The following is a 26,881-nucleotide window of genomic DNA, read 5'->3' as shown; positions in this document are numbered from 1 at the left end:
GTATTTTTCTCCTGGCCAGGGGCACTGACGTACCTCCATCCCGCCTTTCCTCTCCTCCGGTCTCCATGGTCAGCAGCGATTACACTGATACGCACTCTGATAAAAGACTCTGATAACACTGTGTGTGTGTGTGTGTGTGTGTGTGTGTGTGTGTGTGTGTGTGTGTGTGACATAATCCAGAACTCTGTGTCTCTCTCTGATGAAGGTAAAGTTTTTTTTGTTTTTTTATGATGACTAAGGTCACAGCCTGACACTGTGTCCTAACCGGCCCTAATGGGGAAAATATGGCTTAAACCGGCCTAATCTTTTTGGCTGGTCTTCACTGGTCTTCCAGTCTGGTCAGGATAGTTCACTTGCTTGTTTAAGAAAGGTTGTGGGCACTTGTCAGCTAGTCTGGACTGCTGGTTTTTTAGATGGTGTTACGACCCTGCGTTCCGCTTGCTCGCCTGCTGGTGGCGGTTTTGCTCAGAGAGAGCGTGGGAGATCGCACACCCCTGCTGCTTCATTGTCCCTAATTACGAAGAGGATAAAACCTTGGATTGAACATCTCCTCTTGACCTTCGTCCAGAGGATTGACAGCCTCTGGCGAAGTCATTCGAACCTTTGATTTACAGCCCATACCAGCCTTCTTTTACTCCCCAACTGGATTATGATTTTTCCCATTTTGATTTGAAATCCTAGACTTTGTTATACTCAGTTAATTGTGATTGTTGAGGACAAATAAAATCTTGCAAGCCATTTTGGTGTACTTGTTTACTTTATGTACGGCCGAAACGAGCTGGCCGTAACATAAATTGGGAGTCTCGTCCGCGATCCTGTCGGGGTAGGAAACGTTGGTAAGTATGGGTTGTATGTGTGTATGTTTTTGTGAATGGTTACCTTTATAAATGAGAACTCTGGTGAGTTAGAGTGTTTCCAGCTGGATTGTGAATACAATCCTTCCGACGGAGCACTGTTTGTTGTTTTGTTTTGTTATTTTGCCTTTCTTGTTTTTGGAGGTTATCCTGGGTGGAGATTAGATCTCTGTAGGGGTACGCCTCGGACTTTCAGTTTGACTGATAGTTGCGGAGTTCAGCGTTTAATGTCAGCCTCGAGCCCGGTACATCTCTGAAGACTAGGTAGGATTTAGTTAGTGTTTTTCTGAGTTAGGAGCTGGAGTTCTCTTATATTATAAATGGTAAATCCATTCTACAAAAATAAAAAAAAAAGGTAAATCGTTGAGTTTGCGTGTATAGTGCAGTTTATTTTGCGCTTACACTGTGTTTTGACTTGTGGGAAGTCTTTGGAAATTTTTGTGAATGAGATCGTGTAATACGGTGACGTAGTTCCTTTTTGAAGCAGTGGCTTATGGGAATTGTATTTCGAGTGAACGGCATCTCCTGTGTGTTAGCTAGTAGTTTCGTTTGTGTTATTGTGTATAAAACATACGAACAAAATGTCTTCGATGGTCGAGGATTTCTTTGCGTGTCCATCAGAAACTTTGCTTGAGAGTTGTACAAAGGAGCAGTTGGTGCAAATCGCCGAACGCTTCAGTGTTGATTTTACTTCTCAGGAAAAGAGGCTGAAGGAGACTATGGTGACTACTCTGAAGCGGTCACTTGTTGATAGAGGAGTTATAGAGATAAACACTGAGTTAATCACTCCGAGTGAATTGTTTGTGTCTACTCCTGTTGAGGTTTATAGTGAAAGTGAGACAAAATTTCCAGAATTGTCGTCTTCCTTTCGTAGCCCGAGTAAGGATTCTTTGGAGAATGCTGATGAGGATGAGAGTTTTCTTTCTCGAGAAAAAGTTGACGGACGACTTATAAACTCTGAGATTCTTCTTAATCTGTCCTCCCATCTTTCTTATCTGACAGAGAAGGAGAGGAGTGATGTCACTGAGTTGGTGATGTCATTTCCCTCTCTTTTCCGTGATGTTCCTGGTCGTACTTCTATCATGGAACATGATATCGACGTAGGAGCCTCGTGTCCGGTTAAACAGAACGCATATCGAGTCAATCCTTTTAAAAGAGATTTGCTGAAACAAGAGGTGAACTATCTACTTGCTCATGATCTGGCTGAATCTAGTTTCAGTTCATGGAGTTCCCCTTGTGTTCTAGTAAATAAATCTGATGGCTCATATCGATTCTGCACAGATTATCGAAAACTTAATTCTGTTACTAAGCCGGATTGCTTTCCTTTGCCTCGAGTTGATGACTGCGTCGATCATGTTGGCTCTGCCCGATATGTTAGTAAGTTCGATCTCTTAAAGGGATATTGGCAGGTGCCTTTGACTAGTCGAGCGAAGGAATTATCCTGCCGTCACACCTGATGTTTTCCTGCAGTATACGGTTATGCCTTTCGGAGTGCGAAATGCACCCGCGACGTTCCAGCGTCTCGTAAATCGTATACTGTATGGAATGTCAGGATGTGAGGCATATCTTGACGACGTGGTGTTGTATAATTCCTCCTGGTCTGAACATCTTAACCAGATTAAAGAATTATTTTCTCGTTTAGCAAAGGCTAATCTTACCATAAACCTCACTAAATCGGAATTCGCGAAGGCAACCGTTACCTATTTAGGTAAAGTCGTGGGAAACGGTTGTGTAAAGCCTATTGAGACCAAGGTCGAAGCCATTTGTGACTTTCCCGTACCCACCACTCGTCGTGAATTGCGGCGGTTTCTCGGTATGGTGGGATATTACCGGAGCTTCTGCGAAAATTTTGCCAGTGTAGTCTCACCTCTTACCGATTTATTGAGTCCAAAGTTGACTTTTCGGTGGTCTGAGCTCTGTCAACAGGCTTTTGAAAATTGTAAAGCGTTGCTGACGTGTGCCCCTGTTTTAACAGCCCCGGATTTTGAGAAATCTTTTAGCCTTGCAATCGATGCAAGTGCTTGTGGTGCGGGCGCTGTTCTCTTACAGGAGGGTTCGAACAAGGTTCTACATCCTGTAAGTTACTTTTCAAAAAAATTTAATCGACATCAACAGGTATACTCTACCATCGAGAAGGAAGCTCTCGCCCTAGTGTTGGCCGTGCAACATTTTGAGGTATACCTAGGGTCAATCGCTGCACCGATTATCATCTATACGGATCATAATCCGTTGGTTTTCTTGAATCGAATGAGAAATCGAAATCAGCGACTTATGCGATGGAGTCTCATTTTACAACCTTTCCATCTTGAGATTCAACACATCCGAGGAAAAAATAATGTCATAGCTGACACTCTTTCTAGAGCATAACCTAATCTCTGCGTGGTTCATTTCTTTTCTTTGCATCTCTAGGGCCCAGAGGTGCTGAAGAACGAAGAGGAAACGACGTTCAGAATGTTATTGCGCTTGTTTTGGGTTGTGCCTAATGGTCTTTTCTTGTTTTGATTTTTAGATTCGTGGCCGAATCTTTTTCTTTTGGAGGGAGGTGTTACGACCCTGCGTTCCGCTTGCTCGCCTGCTGGTGGCGGTTTTGCTCAGAGAGAGCGTGGGAGATCGCACACCCCTGCTGCTTCATTGTCCCTAATTACGAAGAGGATAAAACCTTGGATTGAACATCTCCTCTTGACCTTCGTCCAGAGGATTGACAGCCTCTGGCGAAGTCATTCGAACCTTTGATTTACAGCCCATACCAGCCTTCTTTTACTCCCCAACTGGATTATGATTTTTCCCATTTTGATTTGAAATCCTAGACTTTGTTATACTCAGTTAATTGTGATTGTTGAGGACAAATAAAATCTTGCAAGCCATTTTGGTGTACTTGTTTACTTTATGTACGGCCGAAACGAGCTGGCCGTAACAGATGGTTTTGGGCACTTGTCAACTGGTCAGGCCTGTCTGAATTGCTGGTTTTAGAAGGGTTTTGGGCACTTTTCAACTGTTCAGGCTTGTCTAGTTTGCTGGTTTTATATGGTTTAAGGCACTTGTCAGTTGGTCTGGCTTGCTGGATTTAGATGGGTTTTGGACACTTGTCAGTTGGTCTGGCTTGCTGGATTTAGATGAGTTTTGGACACATTTCAACTGTTCAGGCTTGTCTAGTTTGCTGGTTTTAGATGGTTTAAGGCACTTGTCAGTTGGTCTGGCTTGCTGGATTTAGATGGGTTTTGGACACTTGTCAGTTGGTCTGGCTTGCTGGATTTAGATGGGTTTTGGACACTTGTCAGTTGGTCTGGCTTGCTGGATTTAGATGAGTTTTGGACACGTTTCAACTGTTCAGGCTTGTCTAGTTTGCTGGTTTTAGATGGTTTAAGGCACTTGTCAGTTGGTCTGGCTTGCTGGATTTAGATGGGTTTTGGACACTTGTCAGTTGGTCTGGCTTGCTGGATTTAGATGGGTTTTGGACACGTTTCAACTGTTCAGGCTTGTCTGGCTTGCTGGATTTAGATGGGTTTTGGACACGTTTCAACTGGTCAGGCCTGTCTGATTTGCTGGTTTTAGAAGGGTTTTGGGCACTTTTCAACTGTTCAGGCTTGTCTAGTTTGCTGGTTTTAGATGGTTTAAGGCACTTGTCAGTTGGTCTGGCTTGCTGGGTTTAGATGGGTTTTGGACACTTGTCAGTTGGTCTGGCTTGCTGGATTTAGATGGTTCAATGGCTTGTTTAAGGACCGTCAATTTACACCTGCGTCAGACATGCTTGTGTAGCGTCTCGGGTGTTGCGTCATAAACAAAATTTTTAGGTCACTGTGTCAAGTTAAATATAGTTTAATACTTAGAACACATCTTGAGATCCCTTAAAGTTCGAATTTGTGCTCCATCAAGTGTTTGAATGCAAGAACGTAACGCATATCTGTGTTGTTTTTTTCACTGTATAAACTGTGTGTTGCTCACACAGCTGAAGTTTCACTTACTGCCACCTGGAGTAAACAGGTGGTACTACAAGCTTGCATTTATCAGGAATCTTCCTTATTATGGTCCGGGGGCATTACAATTAATTGTGTTAATTTTTTTAAAGCGTTATTTTTTATAAAATGAGTCGCACTGAATTAAAGCGTTAAATCGACAGCCCTAATATATATATATTTATGTATATATATATATATATATATATATATATATATATATATATATATATTTATGTATTTATATATTTTCCCCCAAAACCATTTTTGCATAGATCACATTCAATTCAATGTGACAATTTATGTCTTTACGAACTATTTAAAGGAATATTCCAGGTTTAATGTAAGTTAAGCTCAATCGACAGCATTTGTGGCATAATGTTGATTACCACAGGAAATATTTTACACAGAATTACACAGAAAAAAAAAACAGTACTTACAGTAAGGCATATACAATGTAATTAAATGAAAGTGAACGGGTCCAGTCCATATACATGATTAAAATACACATTGTTTCCAAAGTATTGCCACAAGACATACGCATTACACGTGTTAATGTCTGTTTAACATGATTTTAGTGTGATAAAATCGCTTACAGTTTTCAACGGCATTGTGTCGTCATGGAAACATTGTTATAATATTAGATATAACTTCACACAGATAAGCTTAGTAAGGGATTTTATCACACTAATTTCATGTTAACATGTATATTGTTCATGTCTTGTGGCTATACTTTTGAAACGATGAGTATTTTTGAGTTTACGGACTGGCCCCCATACACTTCCATTGTAAGTGCCTCACTAGAAACGCAACTTCCAATGAGTACCTGCTTTTTTTTAAACGAGTAAACAACGTATGAGTTAAAAATTATGTTTTGTGGTAATCAGCATTTCGCCACAAAGGCTGTTGATTGATCTTAACTTGTACAGTAATGAACCTGGAATATTCCCTTGAATTGTCAGCGTGAATATACATTAACACGAAAGAGATGTGGCTCATCGTCTGACATTTTGTTGCATCACGCCTGGTTAGGACACGTTGTGAACACTCTGACCTCAATTCTGCTCATATGATGAGTGCTCACTCATTTTGTGCTATTGCTAACAGAAGGAGCCTGACCCCAGAACAGGACTTATATTGTGTGAATGAAGGTTTCTTGAGTGTTTGTTTATCTGCCGGACGACTGCTGTGGTCATAATCAGCTGTTTCAGCAGAGAGACAGGCAGTCGTACCGCAGACAGCAGGGATCTGTCTCTCCTCTGCACCCAGCTGTGCTCCTATCTGTTGAGTTTACACATTAAACACCAGGAGGTCAATCCTGTCAGCAGTCTAGTGTGTGAAGGTCCAAGAGTGTGTGCCTTTTATATGTGTGGATTTCTTTATTTGTAACTCTGTGTGTGTTTGAAGTCAAAGAAAGGTCAATGTGGGGATAGGGATAGTTCACCCAAAAATGAAAATGATGTTGTGCTGAAATAGAGCCAGTGTTCTGCATGGACAATGTCTAAACACACTCCTCAGGTGCACACAGAACACGGAGTGCCAACTTGGCGCTCCTGCTCGGGACGCTGAGATGTATGAGAACAGAGATGTGGCACAATGGTCAAAGACATCCATCTAGTACATTTACACATTTAAAAAAACAATTAAAAAACAGGGCGGACTTACACAAAAACAAATTTGGTGTGAACGGCCCCTTAGGCTGAAACATAGACCAAGTCCGTTTTAGTTTAATTTTATTACGTGTAGGCATCTTCTATGCTCTAAAATGGCGTTTTCCTTCACCAATAATTGAGAATTTCAAAAACTCTCTCCAAAAACGTGTTCGTTGTGAACGGGCCCTTAGACTGAAACATAGGCCCAAACCAAACTAATCTGCTTTTGTTTTTAAAATGCATTAATTTCGCTATGTTAAAGCCTCTCATCCTCACTAGAGGGGCATTTTCGTCCACTGTCAGGGGAAACTTTAGAAAACGCTCTCCATTACCACATACCTTGGAAAACGACTACATTAGGAAAGTGGAATGTTTTTTTTTCCCTCCCAATTTGGAATGCCCAATTCCCACTACTTCTAGCTCCTCATGGTGGTGCGGTTACTCACCTCAATCCGGGTGGCGGAGGAAAAGTTCGAGTTGCATCTTATCAAGTGGCTCGCTGTGCATGACACCTTGGAGACTCACAGCATGTGGAGGCTCATGCTACTCTCCGTGATCCACGCACAATTTACCACACTCCCCATTGAGATCGAGAACCTCTAATCCTGACCACAAGGAGGCTACCCCATGTGACTCTACCCTCCCTAGCAACCAGGCCAATTTGGTTGCTTGGGAGGCCTGGCTGGAGTCACTCAGCACGCCCTGGATTCGAACTCGCGACTCCAGGGGTGGTAGTCAGCGTCAATACTCGCTGAGCTACCGAGGCCCACGGAAACGGAGCTTTTAAACGAAAATGGATTTGTGGATGTTTTAATTTGAAAATGCATTAATTTTGTAACCTTTACGCCTCTCATACACACCAGACCAGCGATTTCCTTCACCGAAGGACCGATGGTTCGAATCCCGGCCCACATGACTCCACATGCCGAAGTGTCCTTGGGCAAGACACTGAACCCCAAGTTGCTCACAATGGCAGGCTAGCACCTTGCATGGTGTATGAAAGGGTGAATGTGTCACAGTGTAAAGCACTATATAAGTGCAGACCATTTACCATTAGGAAACTGAAAACTGTGTTTTCAAATATAAACAGATTAGCGTCGACAGACATACAGTACTCCGTTGTTCTGGCAGTTATGTTATCTACTTTTGTATTTCATGTTTATCACTAGAAAATAATACAATTACACATAGCTGGCATTAGTGTAAAATGTTTTCTCTTTCAGGTCAATTTGAAGAGAATCTTATTGAGCAAGATAGACAGAAAGTTAGTTAAACTGTCGACATGTTTATACAGCTGGCTACCTGTATAACAGCACATCAGATATAATGCCACAGACATTTGGTAACTATATCGCCCCCTTGAGTACACTTACAATACATTGGCCAGACATTTGGGTCTGTGTTTGCGTAGAGTATGTTTCTAGCCTTAAGGCTAGTGTATACTTCATTTTTCTACATGCTGTTCGGCATGGGCGAACACTCGGGTGTTCAAAGTGCTCTTTTGATTGCGAGCCCAAACAGTCCCATCAGATGCACGCATGCTCACTAGCAGCGCATACGCCGCTGATACGCATAGTTGTGAACCTTGTGTGTGTGTTGAAAAAACTTGGCTACATGCGGACAGTCTGCGTATACTGTGCCGACTGCATTTTGCATCACATGCGCTGTGTGCAAGACATGCTGGAAATGTGGAAAACTGAAGTATACTTTGGCTTTCAATGTACACTTTAAAGCTGCACTTGATGTCTAAAACATTTTTCTAAGGCATCTGTCTTTCTGTCTGTAAATGTATTTTTCTGCTCGGTTCACCCATTTATGCTGCTTTTTCTCATCTTGCTCCTCAGTCACATCTATTCCATGATCGGGAAAGGTATTGATCCATTTTAAGGACTTCAGAGACTTCATAAACTCTTAGCCCTCTCTTCAGAGTAAATGTCAGACTGTTCTTCCATTCGGAAAATAACACTGTGTGTGTGTGTGTGTGTGTGTGTGTGTGTGTGTGTGTGTGTGTGTGTGTGTGTGTGTGTGTGTGTGTGTGTGTGTGTGTGTTTCCCAGGCTCCGTTTCTTTGAGTGTGCTGCTGGTGTCATTGGCGGTAACCGTGTGTGGCGTTTGGCTGGTGGCTCTGTGTGGCGTTTGTGGATGGTGTCAACGCAAGCTGGTGAGTTACACACACAAACCAACAAAGACAGCCAAGTAAATGGATTACACACCCAGAGACAAATACAGTGTATGTCCAGAAGTTTTTGGACACACGAACACCACAGCCATATGAGCTCGCATAATTAATCTTAAAACAAATGTCAAAGAAACATGAAACCCTTAAAATGCGGACTGGTAACAAAGCTCTGAGCTGTAATGCTGAAGTTGTTCGTTTAAAGCCATCTAAAGCTATTTCCTAGCTTTAGTAGTGTAGTAGTAATACAAGCGATCATATAGCACTGTATGTAAACACTGACTGATGCTAATTCATTTCACATCACCTAACTAGCTCATATTACACACAAAAATTATCTTTTGCTACCCCCTGCTGGCTAACATATGCAATTTCAAAAAAAGACAAACAGTAGCTCTTAACACATATGCACTGCTCTTACATTTTAGTTTAGATCTGCATGAAGTCAAGCGGAGTGATACACACACAGTGAAGCATCGGAGTGCTGATGTTGTCAAACCATCAGTACTCATGGAATGTCTCTCGTCCAATCAGATTCGAGGAACGGAACTAATGGGTGTATATTTAACATTAACTCATACTAGACAGCGGCTAGTCTATTAGATGCATTCATACTTCAAGTCTGATATTTTGATATATATTTTGAATCTTTTTCCTCCCGCTGGTTGTGTTCACTTAAACTTAGCGTGTTTACATTGTTTTTATACATACATTTTTAACGTAATGGAATAAAAAGTCGATCTTGTGATTTTGAGAATCAATATCGGAAGCGTTTAAATTAAGACTGAAGATTTATTGAGAAATATATCTTTTTTACCAGCCCTAATAATCACATTTTAAAATATAAACTATTACCCTAAAACTGTAGCCTAATTTGGCTAGCTAAGTGATGGCAAAATACAGTAGCGTTTGATTGGACTCGCAGCCTTTTATAACATAACATAAAAAGAAATGCAAAGTGATTTCTCTTTCCTTTGAAAACTTGATAAGCCTATTTATTTGACTATCCTAACTAGGCATGATTTTATGATTATTTGCATTATAGCAGAACAGATCTGCTGCTGATTTTTGGGTTCCAACCCACCAGCTTAGAAGCACTGAGTTAGATAGCTAGTGTGTATATGTGTGTATATTTATCTTTGTCTGTTCAAAGAGTTGCGTGACCTTACATTCATCAGCTTCACCAGGAAGTGACCTGTTCTCTTACAGGAAGCTGCACCTGTCTCTGCCTCATTTAAGCTCAGATGGGTCACCTCTGCATGTGACATCAAGTTAAATGGAGCAGCTTGTCTGGGCGTGCTTATAAGAGAGAATATTGCAGTAGAAAGTGTCCGTATATAGATAGGTTTTGCTATTTTTTGTTTTAAAATGTCCCGAGAACAATGGCAAAACTCGACAGCGTGTCCTCGTGGGATGTTCGCAAAGACAAAGTTCACGAATAAGCTAAACGATGTCTTATTTAGAATCTAACGCAAGACTAATACTTCAGGGTTAGGGTTTGTTTAAATATGTACTGTATCCTAATGTTTGAGCAATAGTAATAGTGTTTCTTGCTTTAGCATAAACCAGTAATAATTAGCTTATATTAAGGACATTAGATGTGAATGGAAAGTCACCACAAGAATATTGACACACTTGTGTGCATGTGTGGATTTGTAAATGAAGACTCTTCCACCTTATACATGTGTCTGATTGGAATAGTGCCATAGTGTCAGTGCTCAGGTCGATCCCATTCCAAGACAATAAAAAGGCAATGAATTGAGAACAAGCCCACTTTTAAGTCATTAATCGAACAGGGCTCATGTATAATAGAGGATTGGGCGTTCGTCCTGAGAGAGAGCGACAGAGAGAGAAAGCGGTAACGGCCGCGTGTGTCTCTTTCTCCCTCGAACTGGTGCCCACGGCTCGTCTTTATCCCCCTCCTGACTGATTAGGACAATTCAGCGCCAGGCATGCCCTCCTCCTCGTCACACTCAACTGGTACAGAAGTTGAGAAAGTTTGAGAGATGGGTTGACACTGTATGTTTTGTGCTTTCAATACAAAAGAACCGGCTCTTAAGTGTCATTTGTTCTGGAATTGGCCACAAGGGCTGCACAATAATTATGATCAGGGCTGGACTGGTAATCTGGCATACCGGGCATTTTCCCGGTGGGCCGACGCACTTTGGGGCCGATCAGTGACGGACTGGTCATCAGGAGAACCGAGCGGTCCGGTGGGTTGGCCGCGAAACATACTGAATGATAAGTTAAAATGAGCCACCGCGTTATGCAGAATGGACCACAAAACAGTGCCGCGATATGATGAAAAGTCCAGCAAAAAAACAAAACCAACTTTTGGGCTAGTTGCCATGTAAAATTGATTATGATAAATGATAATCATGATTATTTTGCTCAAAATGTTAATCATGACTATTAGTCACGATTATTCTGTCATTTGAAGAAAATAAATATATCACGGGGCTGCACAATTTGAGCAATTATACAAATTAACTGTTGCCACTGGAGTACTGGTGTAGAGGGATCGGGTCGCATCTTCTCTACATCGGAGGAAGACAGCCAGATGAATATAATGAGAGTGAGAGATCGAGTGATCCATTATCATCGGCTCGTCCTAGGACAACAGACATTCAGAGACCCACCCAGAACTGTCATGTTCATATTTGAATGTTTCCTGTCTAGCTTGTATCTTCTTTTGTTTCTTTCCTGTCTGTCTCTTCATTTTCCAACCTGCTAGCCATTCCCAGAGGAACAGTTGATTGCTTAGATGCCGCTCTTTCAAAGCTCCGGAGACTTGATGGAGATCTCAGTTTCATTTAAGGAAGGGTCATGACCTTTCATGAGCGCCCCCTTTAATCATTTTACATTCTCTTTGGCAGTGTTAGACTATTGTACCCTCACAAAATCATTTGTTATAAAGTCCACATTAAGGAAAAGGGATTTCTTTTCATGTTGACTTTGAGAATTTCACTGCTTTCCTCCAGGTAAGTCAGTCTCTCGCTTTCTGTTTTTTTAGGTTGTGAGCCAGTTGGAATTTACGGCTCCCCTGAGTCATGACTAGGTGTCGTGAGGTCAAGCAGATATAGCCTAAAGAGGCTGTGTGTGTGTGTGTGTGTGTGTGTGTGTACATGTTTATACTACATTGTTAGGACCAAAGGTCCCAACAAGGATAGTAAAACCTGAGATCAATTATCCAGTGGTCCCCATGAGGGCAACGGCTTATTAAACATACTAAATTGTGTTTTTTTGAAAATGTAAAAATACAAAAAGGTTTCTGTGAGGTTAGGTTATGGGGATAAAAATGATCGTTAGATCTGTATAAAATGCTTAAAGTGCATGAAAGTCTATGGAGAGTCCCCACAATGATATAAAACAAGTGTGTGTGTGTGATAATTATATCCTGTCTTGGGTTTGGAGAAGACCTCTGAAAATAATTTCCCCCAATAGATTGGCTCCATTCTAAGGTCACATTCACACTAATATGTTTTTGTTTGAAAATGCTTTGATTTTTGCTAGAACGGTGTTTTCCTCCATCGAAAATTTAGCACTTCGAAAACGCTCTCCATTACTGCTTACTTTGGGAAACAACGACGTTAGAAAACAATCGAAAACCGATTAGTGTTGATGCGGCCTAATTTGCACACTATAGGCCATAGATAATGTGCAAGAATGTAATTAGTGCATCGCAAAGAAGTATGCGAAAGGCGCTGAACATATACAGTACGCTGCATACCATTTTTAAATATTATATAAAACCAACCTAGTCTAGTAAGGATGTCTGTTTTGTGTTACCTCTCATTTGCTTTTAGAACACAGTTGGTTAGGTTTAGGTTAAAGTTTTAGGTTAGGGAGGTATGTTTTACTACCAAAAGAAAAACCCCATTTCACTCGCTTTTGGTGCCCCCCTCTGGACATTTCACTGGGAAACTGCAGTGAAATGTCTAATGAACCATGTAATTTTGCCAATGTCATGCAATGTTCATGAGATCCGGCTGTATATAACAGTGACTGTGTACTAAACAGTGCATACGGCCTACTAGTTTTTGCATTTTAAACCAAACACTTTATGCAACGATAAACATTTCTTACACTAGTATGCCACATTGAGTGCATTTACATGCAGAGCAATACGCTGATAACTACCAAAAATATGTTTATTCAGAAAATCAGACAATGCAAGAAAAGTGCATTTACATGCAATCGTTGGATTATTCTTTGCTTTTAACAGGCATGCACACACACAACCGTTTGAATGAACAAACACCTTTTAAGCCGTTTACATGACCACACACATTGTTGGCTTAAGCATAATTTGTGTAAGCTCATGCATGTAAATGTGCTCATTGTTGACCTTATTATGTGCATGTTAAATTCAGCTAGTGACTGAATTGATTTATTCTGAAATAAATATGGTTATTTTGTATTTAACATTTTGGGTAAAAATGCCTGACCAAAAATCTACTTAATAACATGGTAAAAATCATGGTTGTTGTTGTATATAGAAATACATTAAAAAACAAAATACATTCTGTGCACAGTATACATTCTATGTATAGGGTAGTACGATAGTAGCATGCTATTCTAAACATAGCTAAACACGGTTAAAAATCATGGTATTCCATGCATACAGAAAATGGATACAGCAATAGGTAGGCACTAAAGTAGTTGGTACAGTCGTATGCCATTCTAACTATTCCCTAATAAGACAGGGCTTTTTAGCTCAAGGTGCCAGCAAGGTCACGTAATGACAGTAGTTCAGCATCTCTCCTCTCACAACATTCGTTAACACTTGATTGGTACAGTGCTCTGATTGGCTGTGGCTTTATGAGGAGCTTCTTCTAGCAATTGGTAGTAAGTGTGTGAGTGTGTGTGTGTTTGAGACACTGTGTGTGTTGTTGGATGTGTGTTACTGAGAAGATTTTTATAATTATCGTGTGTGTGCCTGTGTATGTTTAGGTTGACTGAAGGTGACATGAATAAAAGTGTGTGTGCGTGTCTCGCTTGGTCTAGCTCGACCTTTTTGTTTCTAATCATTTGAATAACATTAGGGCTGCATTTAAAGCAAAACTGTCTACAGTCCTTTTATGCTGCTGTTATGGTGCCTTTTTTAATCTTTTATTCTATGGAAACAAGCAACTTTTAATTTGGTGCTACACAGATGAAAGAAAGCCACACATGTTTGGAATGACATGAGGGTGAGTAAAGGGTAGGTCACACATGGCTTTGAGCATACACGTTTTTTTTTCGGACTGTGCAATGGACCAGGATATGATGTCACATGGGACGGCTTCTGGTGTTAGTACATCACAAATAACAAATACTATTATATTACATTAAATATAAAAAATTGTATTAAACTTTAAATTGTTTAACTTGGGTCAAATGTTTTGGGAATCTTCCACAAGCTTCTCACAATAAGTTGCTGGAATTTTGTCCCATTCCTCCAGACAGAACTGGTGCAACTGAGTCAGGTTTGTAGGCCTCCTTGCTCACATGCTTTTTCAGTTCTGCCCACAAATGTTTTATCAGATTGAGGTCAGGGCTTTGTGATGCCACTCCAATACTTTGACTTTGTTGTCCTAAAGACATTTTGCCACAACTTTGGAGGTATGCTTGGGGTCAATTTGGAAAACCATTTGTGACCGAGCTTTAACTTCCTGGCTGATGTCTTGAGATGTTGCTTCAATATATCCACATCAGTTTTCCTTCCTCATGATGCCATCTATTTTGTGAAGTGCACCAGTCCCTCCTACAGCAAAGCATCCCCACAACATGATGCTGCCACCCCCATGCTTCACGGTTGAGATGGTGTTCTTCGGCTGACAAACCTCACCCTTTTTCCTCCAAACATAACGAAGGTCATTATGGCCAAACGGTTCAATTTTGGTTTCATCAGACCAGTGGACATTTCTCCAAAAAGTAAGATCTTTGTCCCCATGTGCACTTGCAAACTGTAGTCTGGCTTTTCTATGGTGGTTTTGGAGCAGTGGCTTCTTCCTTGCTGAGCAGTCTTTCAGGTTATGTCAATATAGGACTCATTTTACTGTGGATATAGATACTTGTCTACCTGTTTCCTCCAGCATCTTCACAAGGTCCTTTGCTGATGTTCTAGGATTGATTTGCACTTTTCACACCAAACTACATTCATCTCTAAGAGACCGAATGAGTCTCTTTCCTGGGTGGTATGATGGTTGTGTGGTCATGGTGTTTATACTTGCGTACTATTGTTTGTACAGATGAATGTGGTACTTTCAGCCATTTGGAAATTGCTCCCAAGAATGAACCAGACTTTTTTTTTTTTTTTGGCTGATTTCTTTTGATTTTTCCCATGATGTCAAGCAAAGAGGCACTAAGTTTGAAGGTAAGTCTTAAAATACATCCATATGTACAACTCCAATTCAGTACACCTCCTATCAGAAGCTAATTGGCTAATTGTCTAAAGGCTTGACATCATTTTGCGTAATTTTCCGAGCTGCTTAAAGTCACAGTTAACTTAGTGTATGTGAACTTCAGACCCAGTGGAATTGTGATATAGTCAATTAAAAGTGAAACAATCGGTCTGTAAACAATTGCTGGAAAACATTACTCATGAACAACTTGCCTAAATCTATAGTTTGCTAATATGAAATCTGCGGAGTAGTTAGAAAATTATTTTTAATGTCTTGAACCTAAGTGTATGTTATCTGCATTTGCTTCTATTTCACAGTAAAATTCTATTTCTTAATAGTATTCTATTATATTTCTATTACATTCTACAGTTTTATATTTCTGTAGTAACAGTGTTCTGTTTCTGTCCTATTCAGTAATAATCTGTTCTATTTATACAGTATTTTATTCTATTTCTAAACTATAGTATTCTATTATATTTTTATTCAGTTCCATAGTTTCCTATTCTTCTGTTTTCTGTTTTAAAACATTCTGTTATACTTCTATTCTATTTTATTCTATTTCTAATCTAGTGTTCTATTCTATTTCGATTGTATTCTACAACATTCCATATATTTTATCACAACTACTTTCAGTTATTATTATATTTATATTGATGAAATATGCCAATTAAATATTTTGCAATACTTTGAAAGAGAGAGAGAGAGAGAGAGAGAGAGCGAGAGAGAGAGAGACAGACGAGTGTTTGAAGCCCAGACTGGAGATAGATGAATACAGTTTGAGACAACAAAGAGAAGATGAGACGAAAGGGAGAAGAAATGAAGAATTTCACATCTGACAGCGATGCCATCCTGAGCTTTCCTGCAAATAATAGAACACTTCATAAAGACAGAGAGATAGAGAGAGAGAGAGAGAGAGAGAGAGAGAGAGAGAGAGAGAGATGTTTGTGTCTGTGGCCAGAGAGTTTCTGTTGGACTGCATTTCTATGATGTCTTTGCCTGTAGCCGTGTGTGTGTGTGTGTGTGTGTGTGTGTGTGTGTGTGTGTGTGTGTGTGTGTGTCTTTGCTCAAAGCAAGTCATGGTACTGAATGCACATTTCTATCCCCCTCTCTCCCACCAATGGCGTCTCGTTCTCCATGCAGACCCCCGTGAATCACTGTCACTCTTTTCCCCCTTCGAGCTGCACAGTTGGCGATCTGTCGCTTTCTCTCCCATGCCTTCATCATTGCTATCGTTCTCTCCTCCCTTGCTTTTTATCCCGACTATCAAACCCCTCCTCCTACTCTCTGTTTTGTTTCACTCTCATCTCACTGTTTGAAAATTTTATGATACACTTGAATTATTGAGGAGTTTCTTTTGATAGCTCTTCTTGTCTAAAACGGCGACTACTCCACTTACCCAGAAACGGCAGTAAGTAAGTACACGGGGTGTGTGTGAAAGCTTTTTCAATCTGAGATATTTACAAATCCCGCATTATGCACAGCTGAGTGAGTAGTGTTGTGAAAGAATAGTTCAGTGTTTGGTTGCATATCATGGGCTTGGTACATTTCTTAATTACTATTTTTATCCAGTAAAAATATCTAAACATCCTTAAAACAAAATCAACTTACTTCAGAAGCAAAATAGCATATTAAGAGCTGTTATTAGAGAATATGTTTTGTGTTTAAGTGTTCTTATTTGCAAATTTTTTTAAACTTTTTTTTTAAAGATTTCTCTTAAACAAATCTTGCAATTTTGTTTCTCCAGTAAATATAAACCTATTGATGTTTTTGCTGGAAAACAAGATAAAAATACTGATTTAAAAAATATCTTAGCAGCGTAAGCATTAGCATACATGTATATATTGGCTGTATTTGCATTTGTAATCCGTTTTGGAGGACGTGTCACAGTTTATCATGTGTTTGTACACACTTAGCGCTTTGAGGCTAATCGTGCATTTCTACGTGGCTCTTAACATGTCATTGCATTTCATGGACATGTTTTTTAAATGTTGTGTTAAGGCTTTCATTTCATTAGTACATTGATTTCCAATTACTAATTTAATTCTGTTTCAAGATAAAACACATTATTTATTTTATTTTTTTTGGACAGGGTACTGTGTTAATACATGTTTTTTGCTGACACTCGCATGATAATTATGTCATTATTAAAAAACATGATAGAATATATAGTAAAAACATTTACATATATCTGTAATCAGTCATTTTTAACAGGTATATTTCCAAGTAATATGAAAACAGCAAAAGTTATTCATATTCTTTTTTTTAAATTACAGACCAATTTCTCTGCTTTCACAGTTTTCAAAATCTTAGAGAAATTGTTTTGTATGCAGGCTTGATAATGTTATAGATAAACACAATTTATTGAGCGAACATCAGTATGGCTTTAGAGCTAATAGGTCAACCTCAATGGCGGTGATGGAACTGGTAGAAGAGATTTCCACTGCAATGGATAATAATGCATAAACTGTGGGGGTGTTCTTAGATTTAAAAAAAAGCTTTTGACACTTTTGATCACGGCTTATTAATGATGAAACTGGAGAGATATGGTGTAAGAGGAAAAGCCTTCTCTTGGTTAAGAAGTTACCTTGCTGATAGATATCAATATGTACAAATAAATCATGTTAAATCAGAACTAATGAAAGGGTGGTGTTCCGCAAGGTTCGGTACTAGGCCCCAAATTGTTTGTACTGTATATAAATGATATTTGTAAAGCATCTAAAGTATTAATAATGGTCCTGTTTGCAGATGACACAAATGTATGTTGTTCGGGATAATATTTGGAACTGCTGCTGAATACATATGAATTGATAGTCTTAAAAAAGTGGTTTGATGATAATAGACTTTCATTGAATTTAAGGAAAACAAAGTTCACAATATTTAGTAATCGGCAATGTATTATTAAAACTACAATTAGGATTAATAATGAGGAAATGGGCCGAGTCTAAATCCATTGCAATATTAAATAGAACAAAACATGTTATGAATGAAAACTCAAAATGTGTTCGTAAATTTAGTGTAAATTTACATTAACCAAGATTAATAAGTACTGAAAATGTTTACAAAAAGGTTGCATTTGTTAACAATAGTTAAAGTCTTACCAATTTTTTGTTAGGGTAACATTGAGGAAGGACAAAGCAAGGACGTGCTACATATATGCAAGGATTTATTCTTGCATGTGGCACGTCACCGTTACATCTTGCAGTGGTAAACGCTTAGTGCTTTCATGACTAATCATGTATTTCTGTGTGCTCTTAACATGTCATGTCCTGGACATGCTTTAAATGGCCACATTTAATTAGTGTATCGATTTACACACGTTCTGAATTGCTAATTAAATACAGCTTTAAGGTACCGAGTACTCTTATGCAATCTTACCATGCGGTGATGGTATTCTTCAAAATATATTGGATTACAATGTATATACCATGTGTATGAATATGATAACCATTTTGTACCATGGTGTATATGCATATTGAAGTACCATCACTGTACTGTGAGTACGTTTTTGTACATTCTTTTTTTAACCGTTTTAATGCTTAAGCATAAATTATATCTTATAAGCATTATAGGGGACCTATTATGCAAAACCCACTTTGACGTGGTGTTTGAACATAAATGTGTGTTGGCAGTGTGACAAAACCACCCTACAATTATACAAATCCACCCAGTCCTTTTTTTTAATCCTCATTAATCATAAGCACTGTCTCAGAACAAGCCGTTCACAGATTCTGTACATAGTGATGTCACTTTGTACAGGCCCCGCCCACAACTGTTGACTGACATGTATGTTTGTGTGTTGTTTCGTTATAGCGCATAGCGAACGTTGTAACAGTATTTGTGTGTGTGTGTGTGTGTGTTGCTCATCCATCATTGCAAAACTGCTGAAAAAACTCTATAAATAAACAAATAAATAAATGTATCAAATAATCATTCGGAAACGTCCTGGTTCATTCTCAGAGTTACTTCTGATGGAGTCTCTCTCATCCGTGTCTGACTCCGGTTCAAACATATAGAGTTGAACACCACTATTTTCACTGTCAGTCATATTAATTATGATGTCTAATTATTCGAAGCAGAGATGTCAAAACTCCGCCCTATTCTGGATACAGGGAGGAGATACCAGCTCATTTGCATTTAAAGACACACACACACACACACACACACACACACACACACACACACACAAAAAGCTCGTTTTTATTCCCACCCAAATATTGCCATTTTCAACATGGTATAATAAATGATCTGTAGGTATTTTGAGCTGAAACTTCACAGACACATACTGGGGACACCAAAGATTTAAATAACAGGAAGAGGGGCATAATAGGTGCCCTTTAAAAAGCTTTGAACATGAGAAACTAACACTATGACCACACTATTACGTTTTCATTTGAAAACACATTGTTTTTGCTATGTTTATGCCTCTCATCTGCACTGTAACGGCGTGTTCCTTTGCCGAAAATGGAGACTTTCGAAAACGCTCTCCTTCTCCGAATACGTTGAAAAAAAGATTGCAGTTTGCTAAATGTTTGTTTTGTTGTTGTTGTTTGAAAACACAATAGTTTTGCTCCGTTTACGCCTGTAACCCATTCGTTTTTCAAAATGCTCTGCATAAACGAATATTTGGAAAACAAAACTATTACGAATCTGAAAACTGACCTTTCAAATGAGAACGAATTAGTGTGAATGTGGTCAAACGCAATATATGTCCCGATGAAGTCTTTGGTATATCCTCATTTAGATAGCTGTGTGTGTGTGTGTGTGTGTGTGTGTGTGTGTGTGTGTGTGTGTGTGTGTGTGTGAGCGTGTATTGATCACTTTGTGGGGACCAAATGTCCCCATAAGGATAGTAAAACCCGAAATTTTTGACCTTGTGGGGACATTTTGTCGGTCCCCATGAGGAAAACAGCTTATAAATCATACTAAATGATGTTTTATGAAAATCTAAAAATGCAGAAAGTTTTCTGTGAGGGTTAGGTTTAGGGATAGGGTTAGGGTCATGGGATAGAATATATAGTTTGTACAGTATAAAAACCATTATGTCTATGGAAAGTCCCCATAAAACATGGAAACACAACATGTGTGTGTGTGTGTGTGTGTGTGTGTGTGTGTGTGTGTGTGTTTGGACTGCTGTCCCCTCTGGCTGACTGACTCATGTGTGTATGTGTGTGTGTGTGTGTGTGTGTGTGTGTGTGTGTGTGTGTGTGTGTGTGTGTGATTCTGGGACTGTCCTTTTTTATTTAAATCAGTCTCTGACTCTGTAGTCATGACAGTAGTGCACTAAGATGTTTGGAATATGTATCCTTCTGGAAACCCTGCTAAAACCAACTTTTGATGGTAACTGGTTTTGCATGGTTTTGTTTTAGCTGGTCCAGATGGTTGATCAGATGATCTGCCAGCTTCAACTTAAATGTATTTTTAGTGAAAATGGTTGTGGCTCAGGTGGCAGAGCGGGTTGGCCACTAATCGCATGGTTGGCGGTTCGATACCCGGCCCACATGTCTCCATATGTCGAAGTGTCCTTGGGCAAGACACTGAACCCCAAGTTGCTCCCAATGGCAGGCTAGTGCCTTGCATGGCAGCTCTGCTGTCATTGGTGTGTGAATGTGTGTGTGTGTGTGAATGGGACACATTGTAAAGCACTTTGAATACCAATAAGGTTAAAAAGGCGCTATATAAGGGCAGACCATTCACATCTTTTTTATTTTAGTACCGTTACTTTTAACAACATCAAGATTTGATTGGTGAAAAGTGGTCTCAGTATGACGGTTGGTTGAAGGGGAAAACTTCTACAGTTTCAGAAGAGATCTCAACAAGGTCTCAAACTGTGCTCAAATCTGCCAGTATAACAAAGTCTACAATCATCAAAGTCAGAGATTTCAATATGATCTCAAACATTTCTCTTAAAATAACTCCATCCAAAATAATTAAAAAGATTTTGAGCTGGTTTGGTCCAGCAGGTCACTCACCTTTGTATGGTTACACTCAAATAAATAGAGAAAATACTCACTGAATGCAAATTTTGCCCTTGCTTCGGGACATTGACCAATCGCACAGCATGGAATGGCATTTGAAAGCTCTTCCCTGTGCTGTAGACTCCTCCTGGCCTGTGCTAATGATACCCCACCCCTCTGCCCTCCCTCATCTACCCTGGCACCTTCGGCCTTGCGCTCAGAGAGGTGCCAGGCTGAGCTAGCTGAGCAAGAGCCAGTTAGAGAGCAGCCTAGCAGAGAGCCAGCAGGCCTGCTCAGATGATAGCTGATGGGAGGAAAGGGATGTGATAGGATAAGACAGCGAGCGCTGCCGGACCGATCTTGCTCTGAGGAGTTTTGAACAGCGCCTGTCTCCACAGTAACCACACAGATGGGTCCTGGATGAGATTGTGTGCTTATGTTTTGTTGTTTTTTGTGAAGCAGATTTTTTAGTACCTTATTTTATTGTCTATGTTCAAATTTGAGAATGTTATTGCGTTATGCCTAAAAACAAGTGTTACTTGTGTAATAAAAAAAAATAAGAATTAAATTAGCACACAGTAGTTATTTACGTTATTTACTCTCTGTGGCATGGGGGGCGTGGTCATGTGTCGGTCTGCGGGAGATGGAGAGCTGTAAGGCTTGTCACCTGGGTCGTAATTATCTCTGACACCTGTCTCTAATTATAGTGATGGTGGAGGGAGACCTTAAAATGCTCTCCAGAGCGGCCCAGGTCTTCCTTCCGCACTCGTGGGGGCTTCACAGACCGCCCCCGTGAATGCAGAAGGTACACCCCCCATGCCATACTCTTACCTTCTGGCTACGTCCACACTAGTTTTCAGTTTCCTGTTGTCATTGATTTCTGAAGTATGTGGTGAAGTTTGTGGCAATGTTACGTTATTGCATACATTTTATAGGAGCTAATTGCATTAATTTTGACTATTCAGGAAATGTTTGCCTTACTCTTGTATCTTCAGGCCACGTTCACCACTAATCTTTTTAAACAAAGTATGTGGGGAAGTATTTGTCTAAGTATGCGAGGAAGTATGCATGCGGTGAATTATGCGGTAAAGTATTTGGGGAAGTATGTGGAAAAGTATGCATGCGGTGAAGTATGCATGTGGTGAAGTATGTATACGGGGAAGTATGCAGGAATATATGGGGAAGTATGCGAGGAAGTTTGCGGTAAAGTATGCATGCGGGGGAAGTATGCGGTGAAGGAAGTATGTGGGGAAGTATGCGGTTAAGTATACGGTGAAGTATACTGGAATATGTGGGGAAGTACGTGGTGAAGTATGCATGCGGTGAAGTATGCATGCGGTGACGTAAGCATGCGGTGAAGTAAGCATGGGGGGGAAGTATGTGGGAATATATGGGGAAGTACGTGGGGAAGTACATGGTGAAGTAAGTATGCAAGGAAGTATGCTGTAAAGTATGCATGCGGGCAAGTATGCGGTGAAGGAAGTATGTGGGGAAGTATACGGTGAAGTATACAGGGAATATGTGGGGAAGTACGTGGTGAAGTAAGTATGCGGGGAAGTATGCGGCGAAGTTACATTAATGCGTTACTCCTAAAGGATCTAATTGCGTCATTGTGATTTTTCATGGAAATTAGTGCATTATTACCTGCATTACTCTCTTTCCTTCAGGCTACATCCACACTAATCCACTCTTTTATTTATTGATATTATTAGTAAATGAGTCAGTTTATAATCAATGAAGAGCAATCTTTGTCGCATCATGATTTTCATGTGTAGTGCAGACACTGTGAAGGCCTACATGACTATTACAGGGAAAGCTCATGATTTCAGTTGCATTTGTACATAAATTACATTTAAAATTACACATTAGGTATTTGAAAAAGTAACTCTGGTAATTTGATATAACATCAAAAAGTAAAAAGATCGTTAGTGCACTACTTCCAAAAGTAGTCCGATTTCGTAATCCGATTACGTAACACTTGCAACACCGGTCTTTGTCTTCTTAAATCTAAAACTGGATGTGTGTCACAAACCGCCTCTAACATGTTCTTTATAAGAGCAGAGAGGCGGACAGCCTTTGACTTTTATGGAGGGTTTCTACAATCCACCTACTCCTCAGAAGACACTTTTTGTCATGATGTCTTTTTTCTCTCCCACTTGCTTGCTCTCACTGTCCCTGCTAGCATGTGACGTTGTCAAAAGCTAAATTGGCTATTTCCATGTAAATATGAGGCTTCTGTGTGGTTTAATTACTATGGCGATGACCTAGTACGAACCATGTGATTTGGGCAATCAGAACGAAGCATCGGGGAAGAGGATAGAGGCTGGGAGAGGGAAGGAGGAAGAGAGGATAATGGCAGATGCACAAAAGTTGGAGGGTGAGAAAGCCTGGATCAATTAGGAGACTTAGAATAACCCTTTCCTTTTTTCCTCTATGTCTTTTTCCTCAGGGAAAGAGGAATAAACCAGGAGTGGAATCCGTGGGGTCTCCCGATTCAGGAAAAGGAAGAGGAGAGAAAAAAGCCATAAAGTAGGTGCTGGGAAAATTGTTTTGTTCTTTGAGTGCTCCAATAGGATCGCTGTGCTTGACCAAAGCCAGACATGCGATCTCAACGTTGCAAAGCATCGTTATCTCCACGGACAACCATCACATGGGGGTGAATTCACGAAACAGTTGCGCCACTTCTGCGCAAAAATTAAGTGACCGTCATCCTTTTTGGCACAAACACACTTCCTTATTTTGAAAACTCACTGCAATTTTGATTAGCCAAGCAAATAGCGCTGTTACTGCCTGACGGAAAATGGTGGTAAATGTAAATGTATTTATTTATTTTACTTTTGCACCAATGCACCAAATGACCTCTTCCTACTGTTTGAATTGCGCATCGAAATGACCAATGAAAAGATGTTTAATCAGGTGATCTGTTTAACAAGTATCTCCATTGGGGGGGCCTGGGTAGCTCAGCGAGTATTGATGCTGACTACCCCCCCGGAGTCACGAGTTCGAATCCAGGGTGTGCTGAGTGACTCCAGTCAGGTCTCCAAAGCAATCAAATTGGCCCGGTTGCTAGGGAGGGTAGAGTCACATGGGGTAACCTCTTCGTGGTCGCGATTAGTGGTTCTCGCTCTCAATGGGGCGTGTGGCAAGTTGTGCGTGAATTGTGAAGAGTAGCATGAGCCTCCACATGCGGAGTCTCCGCGGTGTCATGCACAACGTGTCACATGATAAGATGCGCGGATTGGCGGTCTCAGAAACGTTGGCAACTGAGACTTTTCCTCCACCACCCGGATTGAGGTGAGTAACCGTGCCACCACGAGGACTTACTAAGTAGCGGGAATTGGGTTATTCCAAAATTGGGAGAAAAGGGGATCAAATAAAACAAGTATCTCCATTGACCTTGAGAAGTTTCCATCAAAACCGCACATGTCCCGCACTTATGTTTTAAAGAGCATCAACTAATTTACTTCAGCTGTCCGGCTCTGTGACTTCCCAGACAACCAAAACCATTCATCCTCGCACAATGTCAGGTGGCTTTAAAAAGTAGACTAAACCAGCCAAATACAGTTGCCAGATTTCCATCTTCACAAAAAGCTTGTGAAAGTTAATTCTTGGAACTGGAAAACACGTCTCAAAACCGAACTGTCCACTCAACACCGGACAAGAAACCCTAGTCATCTAAAATAGTGAGTGAAAGCTCAGATTATATACAAAAATAAATTCTCTACCAATCGATAACCAACCAACTGAGTTCTGGGAACACAAACAGTTAGACTTGAGTCTGTAACTGAACATGTGCAAATGTAATTAAATTAATAATGTGATATGCCAATTAAATAATCGACATAATCGCAATCGCACGAGTAAAGCATTAAGTCAAAACCAAAAATGGCTTTAAAGGGCAATATCTAGTTTATTTCCATATTATTGAACATAAGCCTATCATTGTCCCACAGTCCATTACAATCCATTGTGCAATTTAATATGTCACGCATCAATTTACACCTCCATCAGACGGATGCTTTTGGAACATCTCACTTTGGTTGCATCATATCATAAACACAGCGTTTCTTTTAGAAACTTTGGGGAAACGTAGAAAATCACGTCTGGCGAACCCTGCATTCAGAATTGCGCTCTTTCGGTTTTTGAAAGCAAGAACACGTTCTCATCTTGTGTTGTTGCTAGTGTCAATCGAACCCAAGTGTGTTGTGTTGTCTGGACATCTGCATGTTCCCTATACAGCTTGAGTTTCACTTACTGCCCCCTGCTGAAAACAGGTGGTATTTCAACCGTGAATTAGGTAATATTTATTATTACGGTCCGGACACATTAATAACATTTATGCATTATTTTTATATAATCGCACTGAATAAACACGTTAAATCGACAGCCCTACTTTAATGACAGACATACCATGAGCTCTGAGGTTGTTAATTTATGTTAATTGATTCTTCTACTGAAAGCAGCCAGTGTTATTTTAACTTTATTGCATTAAGTAGCGGAATTTGTCATGAATAACTGCACTATCTACGATCCTGAAGGGAAACGATCAACCTATTGGAGAATCATGGCAAACAATTTTTGCAATACACATAAAATATATTGTTTCTATAATTTACATCCATAGTTTTATATATGTCCTTGTTTTAAATTCAATTGCGCTTAGCAAATATTTTTTGGCCGTGTTTGCGTTACCTGATTCGATTAATTTCTAAATCTGGTGATGACACAATGCAGACGGAACATGCAAATGAACCTCGCTATCAGTGGATGCAACTATTTCGTAGTGAATTCCCTCACATGTGATTTGAAAAAAGTCCTAAAAATGATGATCATCATTTAGTTTCCGCTTTCTGAACTTAAGGAGTCGAGACTTTCTTGGAAACAAATGAAAGAAAGAGACCAATTAACTGCATTCATAATGAATGTGCCACTCTTGACTGCTCACATTCATTCAGAGTACTTCCACTCAGAGCTCTCTGAACGATTCCGGCTCTTTGAGTGATAGTGACTTTGAATGCCCTGAGTTTCGCTGAAATGCATGTTTGATTGAGATGGTGAATCTTTGAGGTTAAAGAGAGCTCAGTGAATAAATAAGCTATGCTTAGACATCTATTGCTGGATGGAGTTGTGATTGTTTTCCTCCTCAGATGCTCGCATGCCGCCTTGTTTATGAGATGCCTGTTTTTTAGATACAAGCTGGTAAATAGCTGCTTTGATGTCTCACTTGTGTTTTGTGGTACGTGATATTGAAGCTGCTGCTTTGGACTAAAGAGAATGCTCAATTGGTAAGCTTGCAGGTGTTTGTGAAATCTGTATCTTTGAGGAAAGACACAAAATTAGTTGACTTCTGTGTTGGTTGCACACATTTGTAAACTGCAAGTTGCTGTTTTGTTTTTCTGAATGCCATAACTAGAATAACAACGCACAATAACTTTCCCCCCAAACCAGGTTGTGCCTGCTGACCCATTGCTTTTATTTGACCTCTGCGATTTCTTGATGTTCTCCTGATCTATATTCTGATCAAAATGGTCGCTAATGGTTTGTTGCCAAAGAAAGCATTTTATATTTCCTCTTCCGTGTATGTAACGTGGTTTTTGTGTTTGTTGTGGCTATTTGTGCTATTGTTCTGCCCATGATGAACAAAATAGTATGACCCCTTACAGCTTAATGTCTCTCTCTTTCTCTCCCTCATTTTGTTGATCTTTAATGAAACACTAATGAATGTTTAATCTTGCATAATTCTGAATTGCTGCCTTACGGATGCTTTAGGTTTGTTGTTTATTTCCCTGTTTGCTCATAAAACCCTCTATGCACCTCTGAAATCTCCCTCCCAGCTTCTAACGAATGGCGAATGAAACTTTGCTTTCTCCTACTCATTGTAAACCACATCCTTTCCTATGCTTGTTC

General features: G+C 40.0%; 1 protein-coding gene across 2 annotated transcripts in view; it reads left to right on the top strand.

Annotated features, from left to right (window-relative positions):
- LOC127640624 (synaptotagmin-7-like) overlaps positions 1 to 26,881 on the top strand; it is a 137,423-nt gene that overhangs the window by 49,207 nt on the left and 61,335 nt on the right. For both annotated transcript variants that reach the window (XM_052123287.1, XM_052123288.1), the window contains exons 2-3: positions 8,516 to 8,619; positions 23,424 to 23,503. In XM_052123287.1, the coding sequence (XP_051979247.1) occupies positions 8,516 to 8,619; positions 23,424 to 23,503 (184 nt within the window). The remainder of the gene's footprint in view (positions 1 to 8,515; positions 8,620 to 23,423; positions 23,504 to 26,881) is intronic.

Source organism: Xyrauchen texanus, chromosome 49, assembly GCF_025860055.1.
Source record: "Xyrauchen texanus isolate HMW12.3.18 chromosome 49, RBS_HiC_50CHRs, whole genome shotgun sequence".
In the NCBI taxonomy this organism is placed as follows: Eukaryota; Metazoa; Chordata; class Actinopteri; order Cypriniformes; family Catostomidae; genus Xyrauchen; species Xyrauchen texanus.
This window is presented reverse-complemented; position numbering and strand designations above follow the sequence as displayed.